At 42.9% G+C, this 22673-nt stretch overlaps 1 protein-coding gene across 1 annotated transcript in view; it reads left to right on the top strand.

The window, feature by feature from the left end:
* The first annotated feature begins 7003 nt into the window (after positions 1-7003).
* The window catches only part of PIWIL3 (piwi like RNA-mediated gene silencing 3), a 44716-nt gene continuing 29046 nt past the window's right edge, over positions 7004-22673 (top strand). Inside the window, exons 1-12 of the mRNA XM_054469391.2 lie at positions 7004-7192; positions 8539-8662; positions 11069-11177; positions 13012-13143; positions 14138-14352; positions 14930-15051; positions 15974-16054; positions 16640-16843; positions 19359-19470; positions 21035-21161; positions 21333-21450; positions 21838-21952. Of these exons, the coding sequence (XP_054325366.1) occupies positions 8561-8662; positions 11069-11177; positions 13012-13143; positions 14138-14352; positions 14930-15051; positions 15974-16054; positions 16640-16843; positions 19359-19470; positions 21035-21161; positions 21333-21450; positions 21838-21952 (1437 nt within the window). The 5' untranslated portion in view covers positions 7004-7192; positions 8539-8560. The remainder of the gene's footprint in view (positions 7193-8538; positions 8663-11068; positions 11178-13011; positions 13144-14137; positions 14353-14929; positions 15052-15973; positions 16055-16639; positions 16844-19358; positions 19471-21034; positions 21162-21332; positions 21451-21837; positions 21953-22673) is intronic.

The following is a 22673-nucleotide window of genomic DNA, read 5'->3' as shown; positions in this document are numbered from 1 at the left end:
TTTAGGGCTGAGTGTAAGGGTTTAAAAAGGGAAACTTGGCATGAGGAGCACACAGGGGTAGTGAAGGGTACAGGGTCTATGTGTCTTCTCCCGGCGGCTATTTTGAGTTATTGTCCCCCTGGAGCACAGGTGGGTGCCATCATGTCTGGCTGAGGTGTAGCTTATCCTCCTTGAGACCATCCCCCTAGATAGGGGAGAATTCTGTAGCTGGGTCTTCATGCTTGGTTTATTTTTCTTTCTTTCTTTTTATTTATTTATTATTATTATTTTTTTGAGAGGGAGTCTCTCTCTGTCACCCAAGCTGGAATGCAGTGTTGCGATCTTAGCTCACTGCAACCTCCACCCCATGGGTTCAAGCAATTCTCCTGCCTCAGCCTCCCTAGTAGCTGGTATTACAGGTGCCTGCCACCATGCCCGGCTAATTTTTGTATTTTTTTTTTTTTAGTAGAGATGGGGGTTTCACCATATTGGCCAGGCTGGTCTCGAACTCCTGACCTCAGGTGATCCACCCGCCTCGGCTTCCCAAAATGCTGAGATTACAGGCATGAGCCACTGCGCCTGGCCATGCTTGGTTTATTTTCAGATTAGCTTCCCCTGGAATTTCTAAAAAGGCACATAATTAGATAAGCTACCATGGTACAAGGAGTGTCTGGGGGGAAGAGAGTGAAACAAAGGGTTTCAAATACATTTCAAGGCTAAGGCTAGAAAAATTAAAATAAAAATAGTTAAAAATGTATTTTGAAGCTGAGCTACTCAGTCATATTAACGCCTAAAGAGTAAGAAGGACATACTTCAGAAAAACCTATGGCTCTGTCCAGGCAGGGACAGTTGATGTCATCACACTGACACTTTTACTATGGAAAACTGACGGGTTTGAATCTTGTCTTCAATACTTGCTAGCTGTGTGACCTTGGGTAAGCAGGTTCATCCCTCTGTGCTTCACCGCCCCCTTCACAAAGCTGTTATGATGAAATGCTTTCATCTACATAAAGCGCTTAGCAGAGTGGCTCAGCAAGCCACAGCGGTTAGTATACAGTTGGTTCTCTGTATCCATGGGTTCTGCATCTGTGGATTCAAACAACCAACTGAACATGTACAAACACTTTTTTTTGTCATTATCCTTTAAACCAAGCTTGTCCAACCCACTGCCCCACGGGTCTCATGTGGCCCAGGACAGCTTAGAATGTGGCTTTGAACTTCGTAAACTTTCTTAAAACCTTATGAGATATTTTGGGGATTTTTTTTTCTTTTAGCTCATCAGCTATCATTAGTGTTGGTGTATTTTTTTATTATTATTATTATTTTTGAGACAGAGTTTTGCTGTTGTTGCCCAGGCCAGAGCGTGGTGGCACAATCTCGACTCACGGCAACCTCCCTCTCCAGGATTCAAGCAATTCTCCTGCCTCAGCCTCCCAAGTAGCTGGGATTACAGGTGTGTGCTACCATGCCCAGCTAATTTTGTTTTGTTTTGTTTTGTTTTGTTTTTGTTTTTTTCAGACAGAGTCTCACTCTGTCTCCCAGGCTGGAGTGCAGTGGCGCGATCTCGGCTCACTGCAAGCTCTGCCTCCCGGGTCCATGCCATTCTCCTGCCTCAGCCTCCCAAGTAGTTGGGACTACAGGCGCTCGCCACCACACCTGGCTAATTTTTTATATTTTTAGTAGAGACAGGGTTTCACCATGTTAGCTAGGATGATCTCGATCTCCTGACCTCATGATCCACCCGCCTCGGCCTCCCAAGCTGCTGGGATTACAGGCATGAGCTATGGCACCTGGCCGTGTTAGTGTATTTTATGTGTAGCCCAAAACAATTTTCCCAATGTGGCCCGGGGAAGTCAAAAGATTGGACATTCCTGCTTTAAACCACACAACATAACAACTACTTACAAAGTATTTACATGGTATTAGGTATCATAAATAATCTAGTGATGATTTAAAGGTATACAGGAGGATGTGCATAGGATGTATACAAATACAACACCATTTTGTATCAGGGACTGGAGCATCCACAGATTTTGGTATCAGCGGGAGACTGTGGAACCAATCCCTGTGGATACCCAAGGAGGACTGTATAGTTGGCCTCATTTTTATTAACCTAAGACAATAGCACCACCTCGTGGCTTTTTGTCCCAGGCACAGACAAGCTGAGCCCATGGAACAAAAATGAGCCTTCCACAGATGGCGAAGGGGAAACCTTGTCTCGTGGCCAAGGCTGAGGCTGGAGCAGGGAGAAAAACCATATTTGTTCACGTAAACATTCCAGGCTCAGACATGCTCATCTCCTTGAGAATAAAGTTTGTTTCTGAGAAACTACTGTCCAAGCTGTCAGCCCCTAGAAGAGGGACAGAAAATGAAATCTCTCTCCTTGGGCCTCCTCCACCTGCAGAGCTGTGTTCTTGGGGCAGGGAATGCTGTCTGTTCACAGTGGCTGGCAGGACAGTGAGGCTTTGGCCCTGTCACCCATAGAGGTAAGGGCTGAGGGAGACACTGCTGTCAGCCACAGCCCTTCCTGCCTCTTGTTTTCCTTTGATGTCTGCAGAATGAAAAAGGGAAAACAGGCCAGGCATGGGGGCTCATGCCTGTAATCCCAGCATTCTGGGATGCTGAGGCGGGTGGATCACGAGGTCAGGAGTTCAAGACCATCCTGGCCAAGATGGTGAAACCCTGTCCCTACTAAAAATACAAAAATTAGCCAGGCATGGTGGTGTGCCTCTGTAATACCAGCTACTTGGGAGGCTGAGGCAGGAGAATCACTTGAACCTGGGAGGTGGAGGTTGCAGTGAGCCAAGATTGTGCCACTGTACTCACTCCAGCCTGGGCAACAGAGCAAGACTCCATCTCAAAAAAAAAAAAAAAAACACAAAAAACAAACAACAACAACAAAAAAAAAAAAAGAAAAAAGAGAAAGGGAAAACAAAATATAGGACTCTTTTTGTGATAGTCACAAAACAGTGGCAAATGTCAGCTCTGTGCAGTCCCCAATAAGAGTTTTGCACTGATGAAGCCATCAGCCATTGGAAACAGCAATTTGTCCACAGAAAAGTAGTTGCAGGAGAGTCTATCAGACCTGAAAGTGAATGTGAGCACTCTTTTTACCTTCCTTCCCCAGAGTGAGAAATGATGGACAGGGATTTTTCTTTCCTGACTCAGTTTGCAGGCTTTTGGCCTGTGAGCTTGGGAAGGAACCCAGGTGAGGGGCAAAGGAGGTTGGTTCTGGGGACAGGTAGGCTTGCCTTCTAATCTCACTTCTGTCACTTGCTGACTCTGTGACCTTGGGCAAGTCACTGTCCTTTCAGTTTGAATATTATGCCTAGAGTATAATTTTTGGTATTTATCTTGCTTAGTGTTCTATGAACTTCCTGGATCTGTGATTTAATTTCTGTTTTTAATTTTGGAAAATTTTCGGTCATTATTATTTCAAATACTTCTCCTGTTCCTTTCTTTCTTTCTTTCCTTATGATATTCCCATTATGCATGTTACACCTTTTATAGTTATCCCAGTTCTTGGGACATATTCTGCTGTCTTTTTATTCCTTTTTCTCTTTGCACTTTTTTTTTTTTTTTTTTTTTTGAGACAGAGTTTCGCCTTTGTTGCCCAGGCTGGAGTGCAATGGCTCGATCTCAGCTCACTGCAACCTCTGCCTGCCAGGTTCAAGCAATTCTCCTGCCTCAGTCTCCCAAGTAGCTGGGATTACAGGCACACATCACCACACCTGGCTAATTGTTTTTGTTTTGTTGTTTTGTTTTGTTTTGTTTTTAGTAGAGATGGGATTTCACCATGTTGGCCAGGCTGGTCTCCTCAGGTTATCCGCCCACCTCAGCCTCCCAAAGTGCTGGGATTGCAGGCCTGAGCCACCCCGCCCAGCTGGCCAGGAATTTTCAAGTGCTTAGCAGGTTCAGGCTTTTCAAATCCTTAGAATATTTTCAAGATACAGTAGACAAATATGTTACTGCTACATCATAGACAGTGCAGAATTTTTTGAGACAGAGTCTCACTCTGTCACCCAGGCTGGAGTGCAGTGGTATGATCATAGTCCACTGCAGCCTTGAACTCCCAGGCTCAAGCGATCCTCCTGTCCTCCTGCCTCAACCTCCTAAGCACCTGGGACTACAGGTGTGCACCATCATCCTAGTTAATTTTTTAATTTTTTTTTTTTTAGAGACGGTGTCTTGATGTTGCCTCGGCTAGTCTTGAACTACTAGGCTCAAACAATCCTCCTGCCTCAGCCTCCCAAAGTGCTGGGATTACAGGCATGAAACTGTGCCTGGCCAACAGTGCACAACTGAGTCTGGAATTCAAGCTGAGAACGCATACAGATTTCTATAGGATAATGGTGCAATTTCAAAGCAGTAAGACAAAGATTAGTTAAGAAATGGTGCCAGATAACTATTTCTCTCATAATTGACAGGTATTCAATGTGTACATCAAGGATCTGGATGTAACTGTGATAAAATATTAAAGAATTGGTGATTTTTAAAAAATATCTAGGCTAGGCCGGGAGAGGTGGCTCATGCCTGTAATACCAGCACTTTGGAAGGCTGAGGCAGGCAGATCACAAGGTCAGGAGATCAAGACCATTCTGGCTAACATGGCGAAACCCCGTCTCTACTAAAAAAATACAAAGAAATTAGCCAGGCCTGGTGGCGGGCGCCTGTACTTCCAGCTACTTGGGAGGCTGAGGCAGGAGAATGGCGTGAACCCAGCAGGCAGAGCTTGCAGTGAGCTGAGATCACGCCACTGCACTCCAGCCTGGGCAACAGAGCCAGACTCCGTCTCAAAAAAAAAAAAAAAAAAAAAAAATCTAGGCTAGGCATGGTGGCTCACACCTGCAATCCCAGAAATTCGGGAGGCTGAGGTGGGATGATCGCTTGAGCTCAGGAGCTCAAGACCAGCCCAGGCAACATGGTGAAACCCCATCTCCACAAAAAATACTAAAAAATTAGCCAGGGGTAGTGGCAGCACCTGCAGTTCCAGCTACTCTGGAGGCCGAAGTGGGAGGATTTCTTGAACCCAGGAGGTTGAAGTGGGAGGGTTTCTTTTTTTTTCCCATTAAGTTGTAGGAATTTATTTTAAATAACCTACAGTTGACTAAAAGGGAATTCACGATAAAAATAGAGGATACTTGAGGAAAGATGTGGGAAATGGACTCTGCACACACACTAAACTAACAATGCCTCTAAAACTAATGATTATAGCAAAAAATGTCTTCACATTAAAATTCTGCTTATGTTTTTTTCCCATTTTTTACACAATTACAAAAGAAAAAATAAAAGTCCTAAAATCTTGATTATTTTTCCTTTTTTTTTTTTTGGACCAAATACTCATTTTCCTCTAAATTTATTGACCTGTGGAACTTTTTATACAATAAAATATTTCAAGTGAAAGATTAGGGTTCAAAAGAAAAAGATGGATATCTTGAAGTAAGCGAATGCTCAGAACAAAGGATGATGGGAAAATGGTTTCAGTCACTGATTATTTCATTATTCTTAGACTCACTCGCCCTTCATCCCTCCCCAACCCCAATCTACACGATCTTTAAGATCAAGAAAAAGGTTTAAATATTTTAAAATAATTAAAAAGAAATACAAATTCACATTTAAAAAGGAAGACTCAAGTCAGGAAATATTTTCCCATCATGCTTTTCTGTGAACAGGTGTCTGAACCAACACACTGCCAAAGCCACGACTGCTTCAAGTTTAATGAAAATTGATTCCCATGACAATAGAGTGATGACTCTAACAGATGCGATGTTTTTTTTTTGTTCTACTTAATTTTAAATTGCTGAAATGGGGGAGAGGGGAGGGAGTTTAGGAATTTATTTATATTAAAATACAGAAGTTATTGCAAAACCCCAACGGTAAAAACACACCAGTATAATCAGACTTTGCATACAGTAGCTAAGAGAATCCAAACATTTCAGTGAAACAGTGAATTTGTCTGGTAGAACGCTGACAAATTCCCATCCACTTGCCCTCTTGAAAATAAAAACAAAATTCAAAACAAATCATACAGCTAGAATTTTGATATCTGAAATATTTTTAAATAAGTTGTCCGTAGGACAACTGGCTCAGCTCTCCCTTATGTTATTATCTCCAGGTTTATCTTTTCTCAAAGATGTTGGTTTGTTAAGACTTGTTGCCTCTCTCCCCCAGGCACGAGGGCAAGCGAGGCTCAGTTTATCCATTTTTCCCAAACCACACTGTTCCTTTTCACAGAACCCTGCCCCTTGAGACTGGCTAAAACTCGTAGTCTTCATCAGCCATGCCAATGGCAGGCAAACTTTTCCCGCTGGGTTTTGTTGTAAATCTTCTCAATTGGGACGCCCGGAAGTGGGAGGATTTCTTGAGCCCGGGAGGTTGAGGTTGCAGTGAGTGGAGATGGCCTGGGCAAAAGAGAGAGATCCTGTCTCAAAACACACACACACACGGCAAGGCCAAAAAGAATGACAGAAACCTGGAATAAATAGATGAAAAAGCAGATACAAGAGATAAGGTTTTTAATTTTATTTTTATTTAAGAAATACTGGAAAGCTTACCCATGGCAGCGGATCCACTTCTAGAGATCAGTGCTTACGAGATGAGTAAGGGTGCGTGTAGGTTTGAATCCAAGGACGGTCATAGCAGCTGCATTTAGTTACACCGGCCCCAGCAGGGAGTTGGTTAAAGCTACTAAGTGGTAATGGCTGCATCCTGGGGCTCCAAGTGCACACCGTTTTGTAAGGGCACCTGGCAGGTAAATCCGGGAATGGTTAATGGGTGAGACATGGTGAGGCAAGAAGGCAGGGCGAGCCAGCCCCACTCCCATCCCTGGGAGACTTCGCGGCATCTCTCGAGTCCGCCACGTGCAGCTCATCGTGGCCTCTTTCAGCCGGACGGAGGCGGCGCCAGAAGAGGCCAGGACCCCAGGGTTGAGATTGAATTGGGGCGGGGCGACGCCTGCTTTCCTGAGGGTGCGGCACGTCTTGCGGGAGGCTGGGCTGGTCCGTGTATTTCCCGGGGCCATTTTGGTGACCGGTGCGGGGCACCGGGCTGTGTGCCCAGAAAGGCAAGAGGATCTCTCTCTTGGAAAAGGGGCTTTGCGCCTCTGACCCCGCGGCAATCAGCGTCGGGACGCTGCGGGGTTGGCACCAGGAACAGGAGGCCACAGAGCGCCAGTGCATGGCGCACAGATCAGCCTAATTCTTGTGGAAGGAGGGTAGGTGAGCTGTGGGAGCAGAGTCCAAAGGGCCGAGGCAGGAGATGGTGGGCGGAGGTCCCACTCAGGATGCGGGAACTGAGGTTTAAGTGTGGGGTGGGAGGGTCTGGGGGCACCTGGGCTCCTTGCTGTGCTTGTCGGGGATGCCTGGGAGGTGAGAAGAACCCAGTACTCAACTGAGTCATACAGACAAGCGTAGTAACCCCTAGTGTCTTATGAGTCTCTGTGTGGAAGATAACCATAGTTTCTTTAAATTTCTAGAGAAGTTTGGCCGAGCACGGTGGTTCACGCCGGTAATCTCAGCACTTTGGGAGGCTGAGGCGGGTGGATCACCTGAGGTCAGGAGTTCGCGACCAGCCTGGCCAACATGGTGAAACCCCGTCTCTACTAAAAATACAAAAATTAGCCAGGCGTGGTGGCTCGAGCCTGTAATCCCAGCTACTTGGGAGGCTCAGGCAGGAGAATCGCTGGAGCCCGGGAGGCAGAGGTTGAAGTGAGCCGAGATTTCCCTGCTGCACTCCAGCCTGGGCAACAGAGTGAGACTCTGTCTCAAAATAAAAAACAAAACTAGCTGGGTGCGGTGGTGTGTGCCTCAGGAGGCTGAGGCAGGAGAATTGCTTGAGCCCGGGAGGCAGAGGTTGCAGTGAGCTGAGATTGCACCACTGCACTCCAGCCTGGGCGACAGAGCAAGACTCCCTCTCAAAAAAAAAAAAAAAAAAAAAAAAAAAAGTTTTACCAGGTCTCCTGTCTTTTATTACAGGATGCTTATCTTCTGACTCAGGGGGCAGTCAGTCTTTTTGATGTGATAGGAGAATGTGTGTCGTTAGTAACCAGATGCTTTATTGGAAGTAATAGTAACAGGAAGAAAAACATCACCAGGTGCTATGGTTTGGATATGGCTTGTCCCCACCAAAACTCAGGCTGAAATTTGATCCCCAATGTGGTGGCAGCATTGGGAAGTGGGGCTTACTGGGAGGTGTTTGGGTCCTGAGGGTGGAATCCTTATGAATAGGTTAATTCCCTGCCTTGGAGGTGAGTTGGATTAGTGCCTGCTTGAGCTAGTTGTTAGAGTCCAGCTTCCTCAGTTTCTCGTTTCCCTTCTTGCCATGTGGTCTTTGTCCACACCTCTCCCCCACTTTTGCTTTTTCTACCATGAGTTGAAGCAGTATGAGACCCTCACCAGATGGGCTGCCCAGTCTTGGACTTTTCAGCCACCAGAATGATGAGCCAAACACACCTCTTCCTTTATAAATTACCCAGCCTCAGATATTCTGTTGTAGCAACACTACAGAGAGTAAGACACCAGACAGCTCCACAGAGATGTCTAATATAACTGTGTTCTTCAGGGTCATCACCTTCAGGACCACAATGCCTGGTAGGGCCAGGACTCGCGCCCGAGGCAGAGCCCGCCGCAGGGAGAGCTACCAACAAGAGGCACCTGGGGGACCCAGAGCACCTGGATCAGCTACAGTGAGCCCTGTAACGTTCATTGTTTCCTTTCTGCAAGAGATATGTGCCTGTACTGAAAAGAACATAAAGTTGGTTGTTGAGCGAAGCTAGTTCAGGCATAGTGCTAAGTGAGGACTAATAAAAGTTCATAAGAAAAGTCAGGCTGTTATAGATGGCAGCATGGGGAGGCTTTATCTGCTCGGATGTACTCTCTACTGCTTCCTTCTCACATTTTCACATGTGCAAGCAGACTGACTTTCAGCCCAAAGTGGATGCAAAGGTTTCTAGATTTCTTGGCTTCAGCCAATGACTTCTATTTGGAAGTGACGCAAAATGAGCAACTTCCTGAAGGTACTGGCATAGCCTGAGTTAGAGTTTCCAGTCTTGTTGAAAACTTGTTATGCCTGCTCTGTTTTGTCTTTTCTTACTGCATATCCACTTTACATTCACACAGCAGGATCCATAGTGGCGCTGAGGGGCCCCACCTGACAACCTCCAGGGGGACCCTATATGCATGGAAGTAGCATGACACCCTCCAGGTCCGCTTACTCTGCTGTGTGATTGTTGCTCCTCTCCTTCTCCTAAGCCCTCCAACCTCAATTCCTCCTCGTGGTCCTAATTCTCAGTTTTCAACATCGACTTCTGTGCCACTGAGACAGACAAAGCATCCAATGAGAGTGTCAGTGGCTCCCCTCTTGTCTCCTCACTCATGAGCATCTGAACCCATAGTCCAGCCCCTCACCAGAGATCTAGGGCACCATCTTTGTTCCTACCTAAAGCAAATATCTCTATTTAGCCTCTTAGCCAGTCCTCTGTCTAGGGCACGTCTCCTGTAGCTTTTCCTTTCTGTCGCCCAAGTCAGCAGGTGTGTGTTCTCCTAAATCATTCCCATCTGTCTACAGACTCACTGAGTTCACCCCCATTCATCAAGAAACCTTCCCTGAGCCCTTCCACTCTGCCAGATTCGCAGGGCAGCTCTCCTCAGACTTGCCCCTTCACGTTTAGTTGGCACAGTTGAGACCTCTTTTCTCCTGATCAACTCCCTCCACTTGGCGTTTAGGTTACCTCCTTCATCACTGACCACCCCTACTTGCTCTCCTTTGTGGAGTTCTGCTCTATGGGCTCTTGATATTGCCAAGACCCAGCCCTTGAGCCTCATCTTTTTTCTCCATATTCTCACTCCCTTGGTGAAGTTATCCAGTGTCAAAATGCTTTCTGGTGTGTGGACAGGTCCCCATATTTATCTCCTTGGCCAGAACCCCTCCTGCACCACCTAACACCCCCACGGGTGTCCACAGACACCTCACACTCCCAACCCGCCCTCCCAACATGCCATACCCACCTCATCAGAAGGACTTCCATTCTTCCGTTTGCTCAGGCCAAAAGTCTGTGGTTTCATCCTATTTTCATGACCTGAACCCCTTCTCAAAAACAACCACAGGATTGTTTTCTCAAAAACTATCCAGTATCAGACAATTTCTCACCATCCCTATCCCTGCCTTCTGGCCCAAACAGCTTGCATCGCTTGCTATTTCCTTGTCTCTCAGCCTGTTCCCAACACGGAACCTGACAAATTAGTTCATGTTGTTCCTCTGCCTGGTATCCTGTCACAGCTTTTTTTTTTTTTTTTTTTTGAGACAGAGTTTCGCTCTTGTTGCCCAGGCTGGAGTGCAATGGCGTGATCTCGGCTCACTGCAACCTCTGCCTCCTGAGTTCAAGCAATTCTCCTGCCTCAGCCTCCCGAGTAGCTGGGATTACGGGCATGGGCCACCATGCCCAGCTAAGTTTTGTATTTTTAGTAGAGACGGGGGGGTTTCTCCATGTTGGTCTTGAACTCCCGACCTCAGGTGATCTGCCTGCCTCGGTCTTCCAAAGTGCTGGGATTACAGGAGTGAGCCACTGCACCTGGCCTCTGTCACAGCTCTCATTTTATCAGTCAGAAGCAATTTCCTTAAAATGACCTCCTTCCCTTCATCTCACTGACATGTCTCACCCTTTTCTTCCAGGCACACTGGCTGCCTCATTCTTCCTTGAACATTCCTAACTGCAGAACTCTGCTCTTTTTCTTCCACTGCTGGCTTGGGTAACTTTGCTAATTCACTCAGTACTTCCAAGTCTTGGGTTCAGTGTCACTTTCTCACTGAGGCCCTCCTTTGTCCCCATCAGCTAGTGAAACCTGCCCCTTCACACCCCACCTTCCCAATAATTCCTGATTCTCCTCGGTTTGTTTTGTTCTTTTTTTGTTTTTTTCCTTAGCAATTACCACACAAGGTGCTATGTATGTTGCTTATTACAACTTAGTTTATGTCACTGGAATGTGAGCTTTGCAGAGGAAGTTCCTTTGCCTTGTGCCCTGAGAGTGCCATTTGGAGGGAGAATGAACACAGTGGGGCACTGCTCATTATTTCTATTTCCAAAAACATGCAGACCCAGGAGCCTGCTCAGTTGCAGTCGACACCCTGGCCGCTGTGGGAGGAAGTCCCAGTGGTTAGACCTCTGCAGCCAAGAGGAGCAAGAGGAGGAGCACAGTCTCAAGGTGAAAGGAAGCAAGAAGGACATGAGGGGCAGGGGATGCTTCATGTGTGAAGGGCTACCACAGCGGTAGAAGGTTCTAGATAGCCTCAGGACTCCCGTGAGGTTTGGTGGGATGGGAAGTGTGTGCAGCTTGCAACTGTCTCTCTTTGTGCAGTGAATTATCTGATGGTGTTTTCTTCACCTTATGTCTTAACTTGTGGAAGAGAGATGGAGGTCACTGTTTATTGGCCAGTTCAACATAATTGCTTTTCAAATTTAGATGACACATTTGCAGATGATAACTCTAAGTTAACTTAATGGAATCCTAAGAACACCATTTTCTTGCCTCTTTAAATTGTGGCATTAACAGGTTGAACCTGTTACCTACATTGCAGGCTGACAGGTTATCCTCATTTATACAAGCACTCATGCACACAGTCTCAGATATTGTCATTTGCTAAGGTTTTGGCTAATGTGATCCAACTTCAGTCTGGATTCTCCTCTTTGCTTTCTATAGCAAAATAGCTTGTGATGAGTCAAAACTTGAAACACTAAAAAAGAATTGTATTACAGATAAATATTAACAAATGGATACAAAATCCAGAACCTATAAAATGAGCTTATACATTTGAATAAATTAAAACACATTTTTAATAATCAGATCCTATCTGAAGGGTTGTTATTAAATAGTATGTGTAAATTACATGGACTGGGCGCAGTGGCTCACATCAGCACTTTGGGAGGCCCAGCTGGGTGGATCACTTGAGGCCAGAAGTTTAAGACCAGACTGGCCAACATGGCAAAATCCCATCTTTACCAAAAATATACAAATTAGCCGGGCATGGTGGTATGTGCCTGTAGTCCCAGCTACTAGGGAGGCTGAGGCAGGAGAATCACTTGAACCCGGGAGGCAGAGGTTCCAGTGAGCTGAGACAGTGCCACTGCACTGCAGCCTGGGTGACAGAGTTAGACTCCGTCTCAAAAAATAAAAGTACGTGGTTTGTAGCGAGTGCCAAGGTGCCAAGCTAGGATACCTGTTTTCTTTTGTTGACATTTTAATATAATGATGAATTTGATTGCTGGATGTGTCAGGAACTAGTTGGGAGTTTGATAAAATTGTTTCAAATTTTATGTGTAAAATGTAGTTAGTCTGTCACAGAAATGGAGACACTTACTTTGTAAGATCATCATAAACTGAAAACTAGACTACAGAAGTAAAATTTTGAGGAAAACCATTGTTGTAACCCAAGGCACAGACGTCTTGGCCATTTAGGGGTACAGGATTCACCGTAATGTGTGCGTATTCCTTCAGGATGCCTCTCGTCACTGAAAGACCGCATTGTGCTGTCATTTAAATGTTTTAACTTTGTAGAATAGCTACATCGATATGAACCTTAGAATGTAAGTTAAAATAGTGTGATCCTTTCCTAGTTGCTCTTAATAGAAAGGATAGATCAGTTTTGTATTAAAAGCCAGTTTTATAGATTTTTTTAAATGATTGGCTTATTTGGCATTTTATGGTGCCCACTAGGGGGCAGTGTAGCGCCAGGAGATAGGCTTAAAGACAGAACCAAGGTTTCTAGATTCTTGTACCATGAACAAATACCCAAAGAAATGGGGCAAATATGTAGCATGAATGAATAAAGTGCCAAGGCAACCACGGATATGAACTGGGGACTCCTTGGGAAAGGTTTCTCGGTAAGGTTACGCTTTTATGGCAACATATCACTGAAATGTGTTTTGGAACCTTGGGTGGCATCTTTTCTACCTCCAACAAACTTATGCTGGGTGTTAATACTGTCTTTTCTATTCTTCCCTTTTTATTGTTTAAACTTCTGGCGTTTACATTTACGCAGGGGTGAAGGAACCTGGACCTGAGGCTGTGTTGCCTACAGCGCCCTTGCAGGAGAGGAGGATTGGTGGAGTTTTTCAGGACCTGGTGGTGAACACCAGGCGAGATATGAAGCATGTTAAAGACTCAAAAACAGGTATGTTGGTCTAGAACTCAATGTTTATGGAGCTGTTCGTTTTTAACTTTTTTTTTTTTTTTCATTGAGAGACAAGGTCCTACTCTGTCGCCCAGGATGGAGTACAGTGATGCTCACTTTAGCCTCGAACTCCTGGGCTCAGCTGATCCTGAGCTGATCCCAGCTCGAGTAGCTGGGACTACAGGTGGGCACCACCATGCCTGAATGTGTGTGTGTGTGTGTGTGTGTGTGTATAATATATACATATTATATATATATATATATGTAAATTTTGTAGAGAGACACGGTCTTGCTGGTCTAGAACTGGCCCAACGAAGCCATCCTCCCACCTGGGCCTCCCAAAGGGCTGGGATTATTGCTGTGAGCCACCGTGCCCTGGCCTGCACTGAGACTTTTTTTTTAATTAAATATTACATAGGGTGGGGCTTTCTCTCCTTTTGGAAACCACAAAGGTTCTAATTTTCAATCTATTCAATATCTTAAACTTCCTAAACGTATGCTTGCATAAGGGCTCATTGAATTGATAGGCATTCTGGACATCAGGTGCATTACAAATGTCATTTATCTCCTTGTCTGACCTAACTTTGGCTTTTCCTTTCTTTCTTTTTTTTTTTTTTCTTTTGAGACAGAGTTTAGCTCTTGTTGCCCAGGCTGGAGGGCAATGGTATGATCTTAGCTCACTGCAACCTCTGCCTCCTGGGTTCAAGTGATTCTCCTGTCTCAGCCTCCCGAGTAGCTGGGATCATAGGCACCTGCCACTGTGCCCAGCTAACTTTTTGTGTTTTTAGTAGATATGGGGTTACCATGTTGGCCAGGCAGGTCTGGAACTCCTGATCTCAGGTAATCCACCCACCTTGGCCTCCCAGAGTGCTGGGATTAGAGGCTTGAGCCACCGTGCCCAGCCCTAACTTTGGCTTTTAATATTGTAGTGTCCAAACTGTTTGTTTTGGGCCCAATCAGTGTTTCTTTATTGTCATGTGGCTCAATTTTTCAGGTTCAGAGGGTACAGTGGTACAGCTACTTGCCAACCACTTCCGAGTGATATCTCGTCCTCAGTGGGTTGCATATAAATACAACGTTGACTACAAACCAGACATAGAAGATGGAAATCTCCGTACAATTTTACTTGATCAACATAGAAGGAAATTTGGAGAGCGCCATATATTTGATGGAAACTCTTTATTATTATCTCGGCCACTAAAAGAGCGGGTTAAGTAATGTTATTTCACATTTTCCTGTGTTCTTTCTCTTGTTTTCACTTTATTATAATAAAACACCTATTGTTTTTGTGCAGTGGTTTGTTGAGATATCCCAAGGCTCTCTTGCCCATATGACTCGTTCCGAAGCCTACGTGCCATGTTTGGTTATCACTGATATTCAATAATGCCTCTGATTTTAATGCTTAAATGAAATAGCACAACATGGCTCAAAAATGCTGACAAAGTTTGGATACTTTATTTTTTTATCCTATTTGTTTGCTTTGAAACTTCAGCCCCCGACTCCTAGCAGAAAAAAAATTAGAGAACTTATTTTCTTCTTTAAATTTTTATATGAACTGAACAATTAAATTGCTTTCAGGAGCTTAAGTAAAATATTTCGACTTAAATATTTAATTCCAACTCTTCACTCTTGTGAATCATGTTTTCCACATGCACGTACTTTTGTGGGAAAGCCTGCTCCATCACGATGGTGTGTTGGATAGCCAGGTGACATGGTGATTTGCTGTGCAATGAAGCTTAGTTTTTTGGAAGAATATCTGGACATTTTTTTGTTTTTTTAATCTCAGAGTGTGGAATGGTTGAGCACAACCAAAGACAAAAAATTTGTGAAGATTACAGTTGAGTTTTCCAAAGAACTCACGCCCACGTCGCCAGATTGCCTGCGCTATTACAACATTCTCTTTAGAAGGTATGTTACCAGGGTTAAGTTTCTTTGATATTGATTCGGTTGTTTTACTGTGTAGTGGTGTGGAACACAGCGATTTGCTTCTAGAACTTTGTGATCTCTATAGTCCTCATGTATTAAGAGAGTGGAGGGTCTTGGAGACGAAATGATACTTGAGGCTCAACTAGAATATGCAAGTTCAGTGGCTGATCCTCAATGTTCTTCTCCTGGCCTATCCCCACTCTTTGTCTCATACCTGTCTAGAAAGAGTAATAGACATCAGCTATGCATATCTGTGTATGTCTGTGTAGCAAAGGCATTTTTTATTCTGTGGTCACTACAATGACAAAATATTGAAAGTTAAAATTTGAAAGGCAGAGTTTGAGGCCGGGAGTGGTGGCTCACGCCTGTAATCCCAGCACTTTGGGAGGCTGAGGAGGGTGGATCATTTGAGGTCAGGAGTTCCAGACCAGCCTGGGCAACATGGTGAAACCCCTCCTCTACTAAAAATACAACAATTAGCCAGGCATGGAGGCAGGTGCCTGTGGTTTCAGCTACTTGAAAGGCTGAGGCAGGAGAATCACTTGGTCCCAGGAGGTGGAGGTTTCAGTGAGCAGAGATTGTGCCACTGCACTCCAGCCTGGGCGACAGAGCAAGACTCTGTCTCAAAAAAAAGGCACAGTTTGAAAAAGACACCTTAGTTCAGTTTTGAGAATGAAGAACATTTTGGTAACCTTTCTACAATATTATGTTTATAAGGAGATGGAACAAATGAGGTTAAATGAACCTTAATATCCACCTCATAATGTAACTTAGTTAACAAGTACTTTGTGTTCATTGATAATACAAACAGTCATTGACAGATTTTTTTTTCCGTTGTGTGTCTTACCAAATGCTTAATAATGTACCCTGTACTTTCAACAAAATCTATTCTTTCCATTTCCAGAACTTTCAAGCTGCTGGATTTTGAACAAGTTGGTCGCAACTATTATACCAAAAAGAGAGCCATTCAGTTATACCGTCATGGGTTTGTATAAAGTAGAAAATTTCACACTCTGCAGACTTAAACGTAGGATTTTTTGAGAAAGTTATTCATTTCATATTTGAAGTGGTATGCCTTAAAAGTGATGGCCTTTTAAATGGTGTCCACTGACCATGAACAATTTAGTGTAATGTCAACTCAGTAAGAAGAGTCACTTTAAAAATCTTAGCATGACAAATATAAACCTTTGAGATATTCAGTTGTTGCATACACATTAAGAAGCCTAAACAATCATCCAAAATGTGTAATTTGTCTTTGAAAATATCTTCAATCATAGCAATTATATCTCTATATATTACTCACTGGTATATGTATATATTAAACATAAGTTATGTTACAGATAAATATGGATATGATACTTTAAGCCTGTGGGTGACAAAACATAGTTGAACAATAATGGTATAAATAGCACATCTGATAAATGTTTATCTGAAGGTCCTTCAAAAGACTAAGAACAAATACTTAAAACTGACTGCTAAGTACCAATTTTTAGACCCAGAGCTTAGGCTTGGAAACCCTTGGCTTTATGTGAAGAGATCGGACTTAATACTCTTCTGTACTTTATTCTAGTACCAGTCTGGAAATCTGGCTTGGTTATGTTACTTCTATTCTTCAATACGAAAACAGCATTACCCTCTGTGCCGATGTGAGCCACAAACTGCTCCGAATAGAAACTGCTTATGATTTCATAAAGAGAACATCTGCCCAGGCCCAGACAGGAAACATCCGAGAGGAAGTAACTAATAAATTAATTGGATCAATTGTTCTGACAAAGTAAGTCTGTCTTTTAAAAACCTATCCAATCACTTTAACTCCCCCTTCCCCCACCCCAAGAGATGGTCCTATAGTTTTCTAATCACTAAATGTTGAAGTTGAGGAGTAGAAATTGCAAGAACAACTGAACACGTCTCTCTGGTTATACAACTTGGGAGAAGAATGTGTCAATTGTAGACTTCACTCTTCTTGAAATCCCTAATGCTAGTCCATTTATTCTGAACCCTACCTTGCACATAACACTAAGCTGTTTCTGAATTTCTTTCCTTTTCCTCTTTTGTAGGCATTTAGCTAGTTTAAAAATCAGTGCTTAGTTATAATCCATCAGCAATTTCCCATTTGAAGGAAGTTTTAAAATCTTTCTACAGCAGAAATCTTAAATTGGTAAGAGAATGGATTTAAAGAACCAGTTACTTAGCCAACACAACCTTACATGGACACAATTTGAGGACTCACACTTCTCAATTTTAAAACTTACCAGAAAGCTGTAGTAATCAAGACAGTGTGATGTTGGTCTAAAGATAGACAGAGACCAGTGAAATAAAGAGTCCAGAAGGTTAACCCTCCACTTAGTTGACTTCTGACAAGTGTGTCAAGGCAATTCAATAGGGGAAAGAATAGTCTTTTCTATAAGGTTGCTGGGACAACTGAATATCCACCTGCTTCTTCCTCATGCAATTCACACAATTCCAGTTTAACTCAAAAAACCAACTCAATAGACCTAGATGTAAGAACTAAAAGCATAACATTCTTAGAAAATATAGGACTGAATCTTTTTGACTTTGAGCTAGGGAAACCTTAGATAAGCCACTCAAAGCAGAAGTTATAACAAAAGAAACATAGATACATTGGGCTTCACCAAATTAAAAACTTATTCAAACTATACTATCAAAATGGTGAAAACACAACTGGAAAAATTGGGGAAAATGTTTGCAAATCACATAAGTAACCTGTATCTAGAATATACAAACAATACTTAATTGAGAGACAACATAATTTTTAAAATGGACAAAAGATCTGATTAGATACTTCTCCAGATATATTTCTTAAAATGTACAAATGACTAATAGATGCATGAAAACGTTTAACATCAGTAGCCATCATGGAAATGCAGGTGAAAACCACAATGAGATATCATTTCACACCCACTAGGATGGTTAAAATTAGATATCGACAAGTGTTGGCAAGGATGTGGAAAGATCAGAAGCAACCCTCTTATGCTGCTTGTAGGAACATTAAATGGTATGGCTTCTTTGGAAAACAGTCTGGCACTTTCTTAAAATGCTAACGATATGCATTACTGAAGTGGCCTCGTTTGAGGAAATACACGAGGTTTGTTGTCTCACACTAAGGAAAACAAAGACGTAGACCCACAAGGTGTGGGTTTAGGAGCGGAAAGCTGAATAGGTGAAAGAAGAGAAAAGCGCCCCCTTGCAGGGGGAGGGGCATTCCGAATGGATCTCCCCCTTTGCAGAGGGATGGAGTTGGTTTCATAGAGGGGCTTGAGGAGGTGGTGTCTGATTTACGTAGGGCCCAGAGGATTGGTTGGACTAGGTGTGCCATTTACATAGCCTGTGAAGAGGCTGGCCATCCCACCCTAATCTTTCATTATGCAGATGTGGTCTCCATCTGATGGGCGGGCACCATAACACCTGCACACATGGCAGGGACAAGGAGAAGGGAAGAGAACCTCCATGTTGGATATACTGGCTTCTGGCATAACTGCCAGAATCCAACTATGCAAGCTTCCAGCTTGCTTATCTATGTTTGCAGCTTGATTTTTCAGGCTGCTTTTTGTTAGAAAAATGATTTGGGGGCTGCTTTTTTATTAAGAGAAAATTCCACTGAGAACTTTTACCCTTACTAACCACCTAAATTCCTTTTCAACTCCTATATCATCACCATATGAACCAGAAATTTTACTCCTACTTAAATACACAAGAGAAATGAGAACATATTTATTAAAATCGTCACATAAATGTTCATAACCTTATTCATGGTAACCAAAAGTATATACAACCATAATGTCCTGCTGGTGAATGGATAAACAAAAGGTGGGATATCATACAATAGAATATTATTTGGAAATGAAAAGAATTAAGTGCCAAGACTTACTACAGCATGGATGAACCTTAAACATGATGCTACATGAAAGAAGCCAGTCGGGAAAGAACACACGTTGCATGACTCAGTTTACGTGAAATGAATGAGCAAATTTGTTGAGACAGGAAGTAGACTAGTGGTTGCCTGAAGGCTGGTGGATTAGGCTAAAATGGGAAATGACTGCCTATGGTTATGCTGCTTCTTTGACATGATGATTGCACAACTCTGGCTATAGTAAAAACCAGGTGATCGTATGCTCAGATGGGTGAGTTGTACAGTATGTGAATTACATCTTAGTAAATCTAATAATATTCTGCAATTCCTTGCAGGATTAAAAATGTCTTTATTTTCTGTGTGGATGGTTCCATGCAATGAATAAGTCAAATAATACCATATTGTGATTATTCCACAGATACAACAACAAAACCTACAGAGTAGATGATATTGATTGGAAGCAGAATCCTGAAGACACATTTAACAAATCAGATGGCAGCAAAATCAGCTATATAGACTACTACAGGCAGGTATGAAACTGTATTTCTTTAAATATATTTAAATTGTAAACCTTCACATATTTTAGTTTGTCTTATTTAGCTACTTGAACATATTTGTCATATAAACATACGTATTTTCCTTTTAGGGGATTTATAGCTTGACTTATCTATTACCATGCATCCAAGTGCCTTGTATATAGGGTAATGTCACATAACTAGAATGGCACCAGTGTGACCCCTTCTTTCCCTTCTTTCAGTCTTAAAAGTGGCTACTATCATACTTTTTTTTTTTTTTTTTGAGTTGGAGTCTCATTCCATCTCCCAGGCTGGAATGCAGTGGCATGATCTCTACTCACTGCAACCTCTACCTCTCAGGTTCAAGAAATTTTCCTGCCTCAGCCTCCCAAGTAGCTGGGACTACAGGCACCTGCCACCACGCCTGGCTAATTTTTGTATTTTTAGTAGAGACGGGGTTTCACCATATTGGTCAGGCTGGCCTCGAACTCCTGACCTCAGGTGATCCATCTGCCTCAGCCTCCCAAAGTGCTGGGATTACAGGCATGAGCCACTGTGTCCAGCCTACTACCATAGTTTTTTAAATTGGTTGGATTGTTTGGTAGATAATCAAATATGGGCCGGGCGCAGTGGCTCACACCTGTAATCCCAGCACTTTGGGAGGCCAAGGCAGGGGGATCACCTGAGGTCGGGAGTTTGAGACCAGCCTGACCAAAACTGAGAAACCCCGTCTCTACTAAAAATACAAAATTAGCTGGACGTGGTAGTATGTGCCTGTAATCCCAGCTACTCGGGGGGCTGAAGCAGGAGAATCGCTTGGACCCAGGTGGTGCAGTGAGCCAAGATCGTGCCATTACACTCCAGCCTGGGCAACAGGAGTGAAACTCCATCTCAAAAAAAAAAAAAAAAAAAAAATCAAATATGGTAAGACTTCAGATAAGAAAATGTTACTTATCTAGAAATCTCAGCCCTGTAAAACTCAGTCCAAAAAGAATAAAAATGATAAACATGTAAAATGATGTCAGTTATGTGCTAATCTGGTAAGACATGGATTCCTCAATCTGAGTGTTCACTGTGAAGAAGCAGCCACTTTTGGCCAGCCAGGGCAGATGGAAAAAGGGCCTAACGGGTGAACCTATCCTGAACGTGAACCTATCCTGCTGATTCCTCAGTTGTGCTACATGACAGGTACTGATGGCTTGCAGCCCCTCTTTAAACTGTCTTCTTGACGGTTTTCAGTATGCTTTGGGAGTTTTAAAGGCAAGACTGTGGTGAGAACTACAGATACTGTCTCACCCATTCTCATATACAATGTTAGAGTAGCTTGACGACTCCAGCGTCATGTTTCGTGGGAGTCCTATCTTTGGCCAAGTATGCTCACAAGAAAAGATCCCTGGCATATCAAAGGTAAGAGAATTTTTGAGAGTATTCATAGTACACTATTAAACTTGGGGAAACTATATCACCAGCACGCCTGTGGCCCTTCATTTGTAGTCCCACATATGCACTTTGGAACCTCTGTGTGTGATGTTTCTAAGGTTTCACTGATGGTCATGCTGGTCTCTTGTTTGTTGAGCAGCAACATAAAGAAATTGTCACGGTGAAGAAACAGCCACTTTTGGTCAGCCAGGGCAGATGGAAAAAGGGCCTAATGGGTACACAACGTGAACCTATCCTGCTGATTCCTCAGCTGTGCCACATGACAGGTACTGATGGATTACAGCCCCTCTTTAAAGTCAGATATAATTACGACTTAGCGCAGGCTTTTCAGGGAATTCGAAGTATGTCTCCTTGGTAGTAGGTTCCTCCAGCTGTTATAATTCAGTCCTCACTCAAATTCATGCTTGTTCAGCTGTATCTTTTGGATTTTTTTAAAGGTCTAACAGATGAAATACGTAAAGATTATAGCATTATGAAAGAATTGGCTAAACATACAAGATTGAGTCCAAGAAGAAGGCATCATACATTAAAAGAATTCATCAATACTATACAAGAGTAAGTGCCGCTTTTCTGGCTGAGTGTTTGTGTGTACATGTGCATGGTGTCCCAGTGAAGCCGATGGCATCTCAGCCCTGGCATGTCAGATTCTTCTACAAGCAAGTGACAATGGGAAGAATTTTGATGTTGGGGGACAACTCTGGTTTTTCTGTCATTGCAAGATTAGGAGGCCAGGGGGGAAGAATGAAATCAAAAGGCTCTAAGTACCTATATGAACATGAAAGCAAAAACAAGATTTCAGAGTTTCAGGGAAGGGTACTGCCGCATCTCAATGCTGTGGACAAGTGATCGTGAACCTTGGAATAGAAGGGAATTGCCTTGCACAAATGGCTAACTGCTTTTACTTATTTGGTTTGATCATGTTGGCAATATTTTAATTTTCAGTAATAAAAAAGTACGAGAGTTACTTCAACTCTGGGATTTGAAATTTGATACCAATTTTTTGTCCGTCCCGGGAAGAGTTTTGAAAAACGCAAACATCGTGCAAGGCAGAAGAATGGTAAGACAGTTTCAAAATCATCATGTCATGGTTGGGTCAAATGAAGAGTAAAGCAAAAAGGAACTAACTGAGTCTCAGTAATGACTACGACTGCTGTTCTCTTTTCAGACTGCTCATTCTTTCTATATTGAGACAATAAACACTAAGAATGCATGTAAGGTGCTTGGCACATAGTAAGCTCTGTATTATGTCTATCTAATTAATATTCTGGACATTTGTTCATGGCATTTGGAAGATCCATTTTTTCAAATACATCCTTAAGAGTCAAGTACCTAGAATCAAAGTAATTCACTAACCTATGTCAAAAAAAAAAACTTTATTTAAATTTTGTTATCTTTAGTTTTTGTGGGTACATAGTAGATATGTATATTTATGGGTTTCATGTGGTATTTTGATACAGGCATGCAGTGCATAATCACATCAGGTTAAGTGGGGTATCTATCCCCTCAAGCATTTGTCCTTATGTTACAAACCAATTATATTCTTTTAGTTATTTTAAAATACACAAATTATTTTTGACTTTAGTAACCCTTTTGTACTAGCAGATACTAGGTCTTACTCATTTCTTGTATTTTTTGTACCCATTAACCATCCCCACATTCCCTTCCAACCTCCCACTACCCTTCCCAGACTCTGTAACCATCCTACTCTATCTCCATGAGTTCAATTGTTTTCATCTTTTAGATCCCACAAATAAGTGAGAACATGTAAAGCTCATTTT

Source organism: Pongo pygmaeus, chromosome 23, assembly GCF_028885625.2.
Source record: "Pongo pygmaeus isolate AG05252 chromosome 23, NHGRI_mPonPyg2-v2.0_pri, whole genome shotgun sequence".
Classification (NCBI taxonomy): domain Eukaryota; kingdom Metazoa; phylum Chordata; class Mammalia; order Primates; family Hominidae; genus Pongo; species Pongo pygmaeus.
Note: the sequence above shows the minus strand (reverse complement) of the source record. Positions and strands in the feature narration are given on the sequence as shown.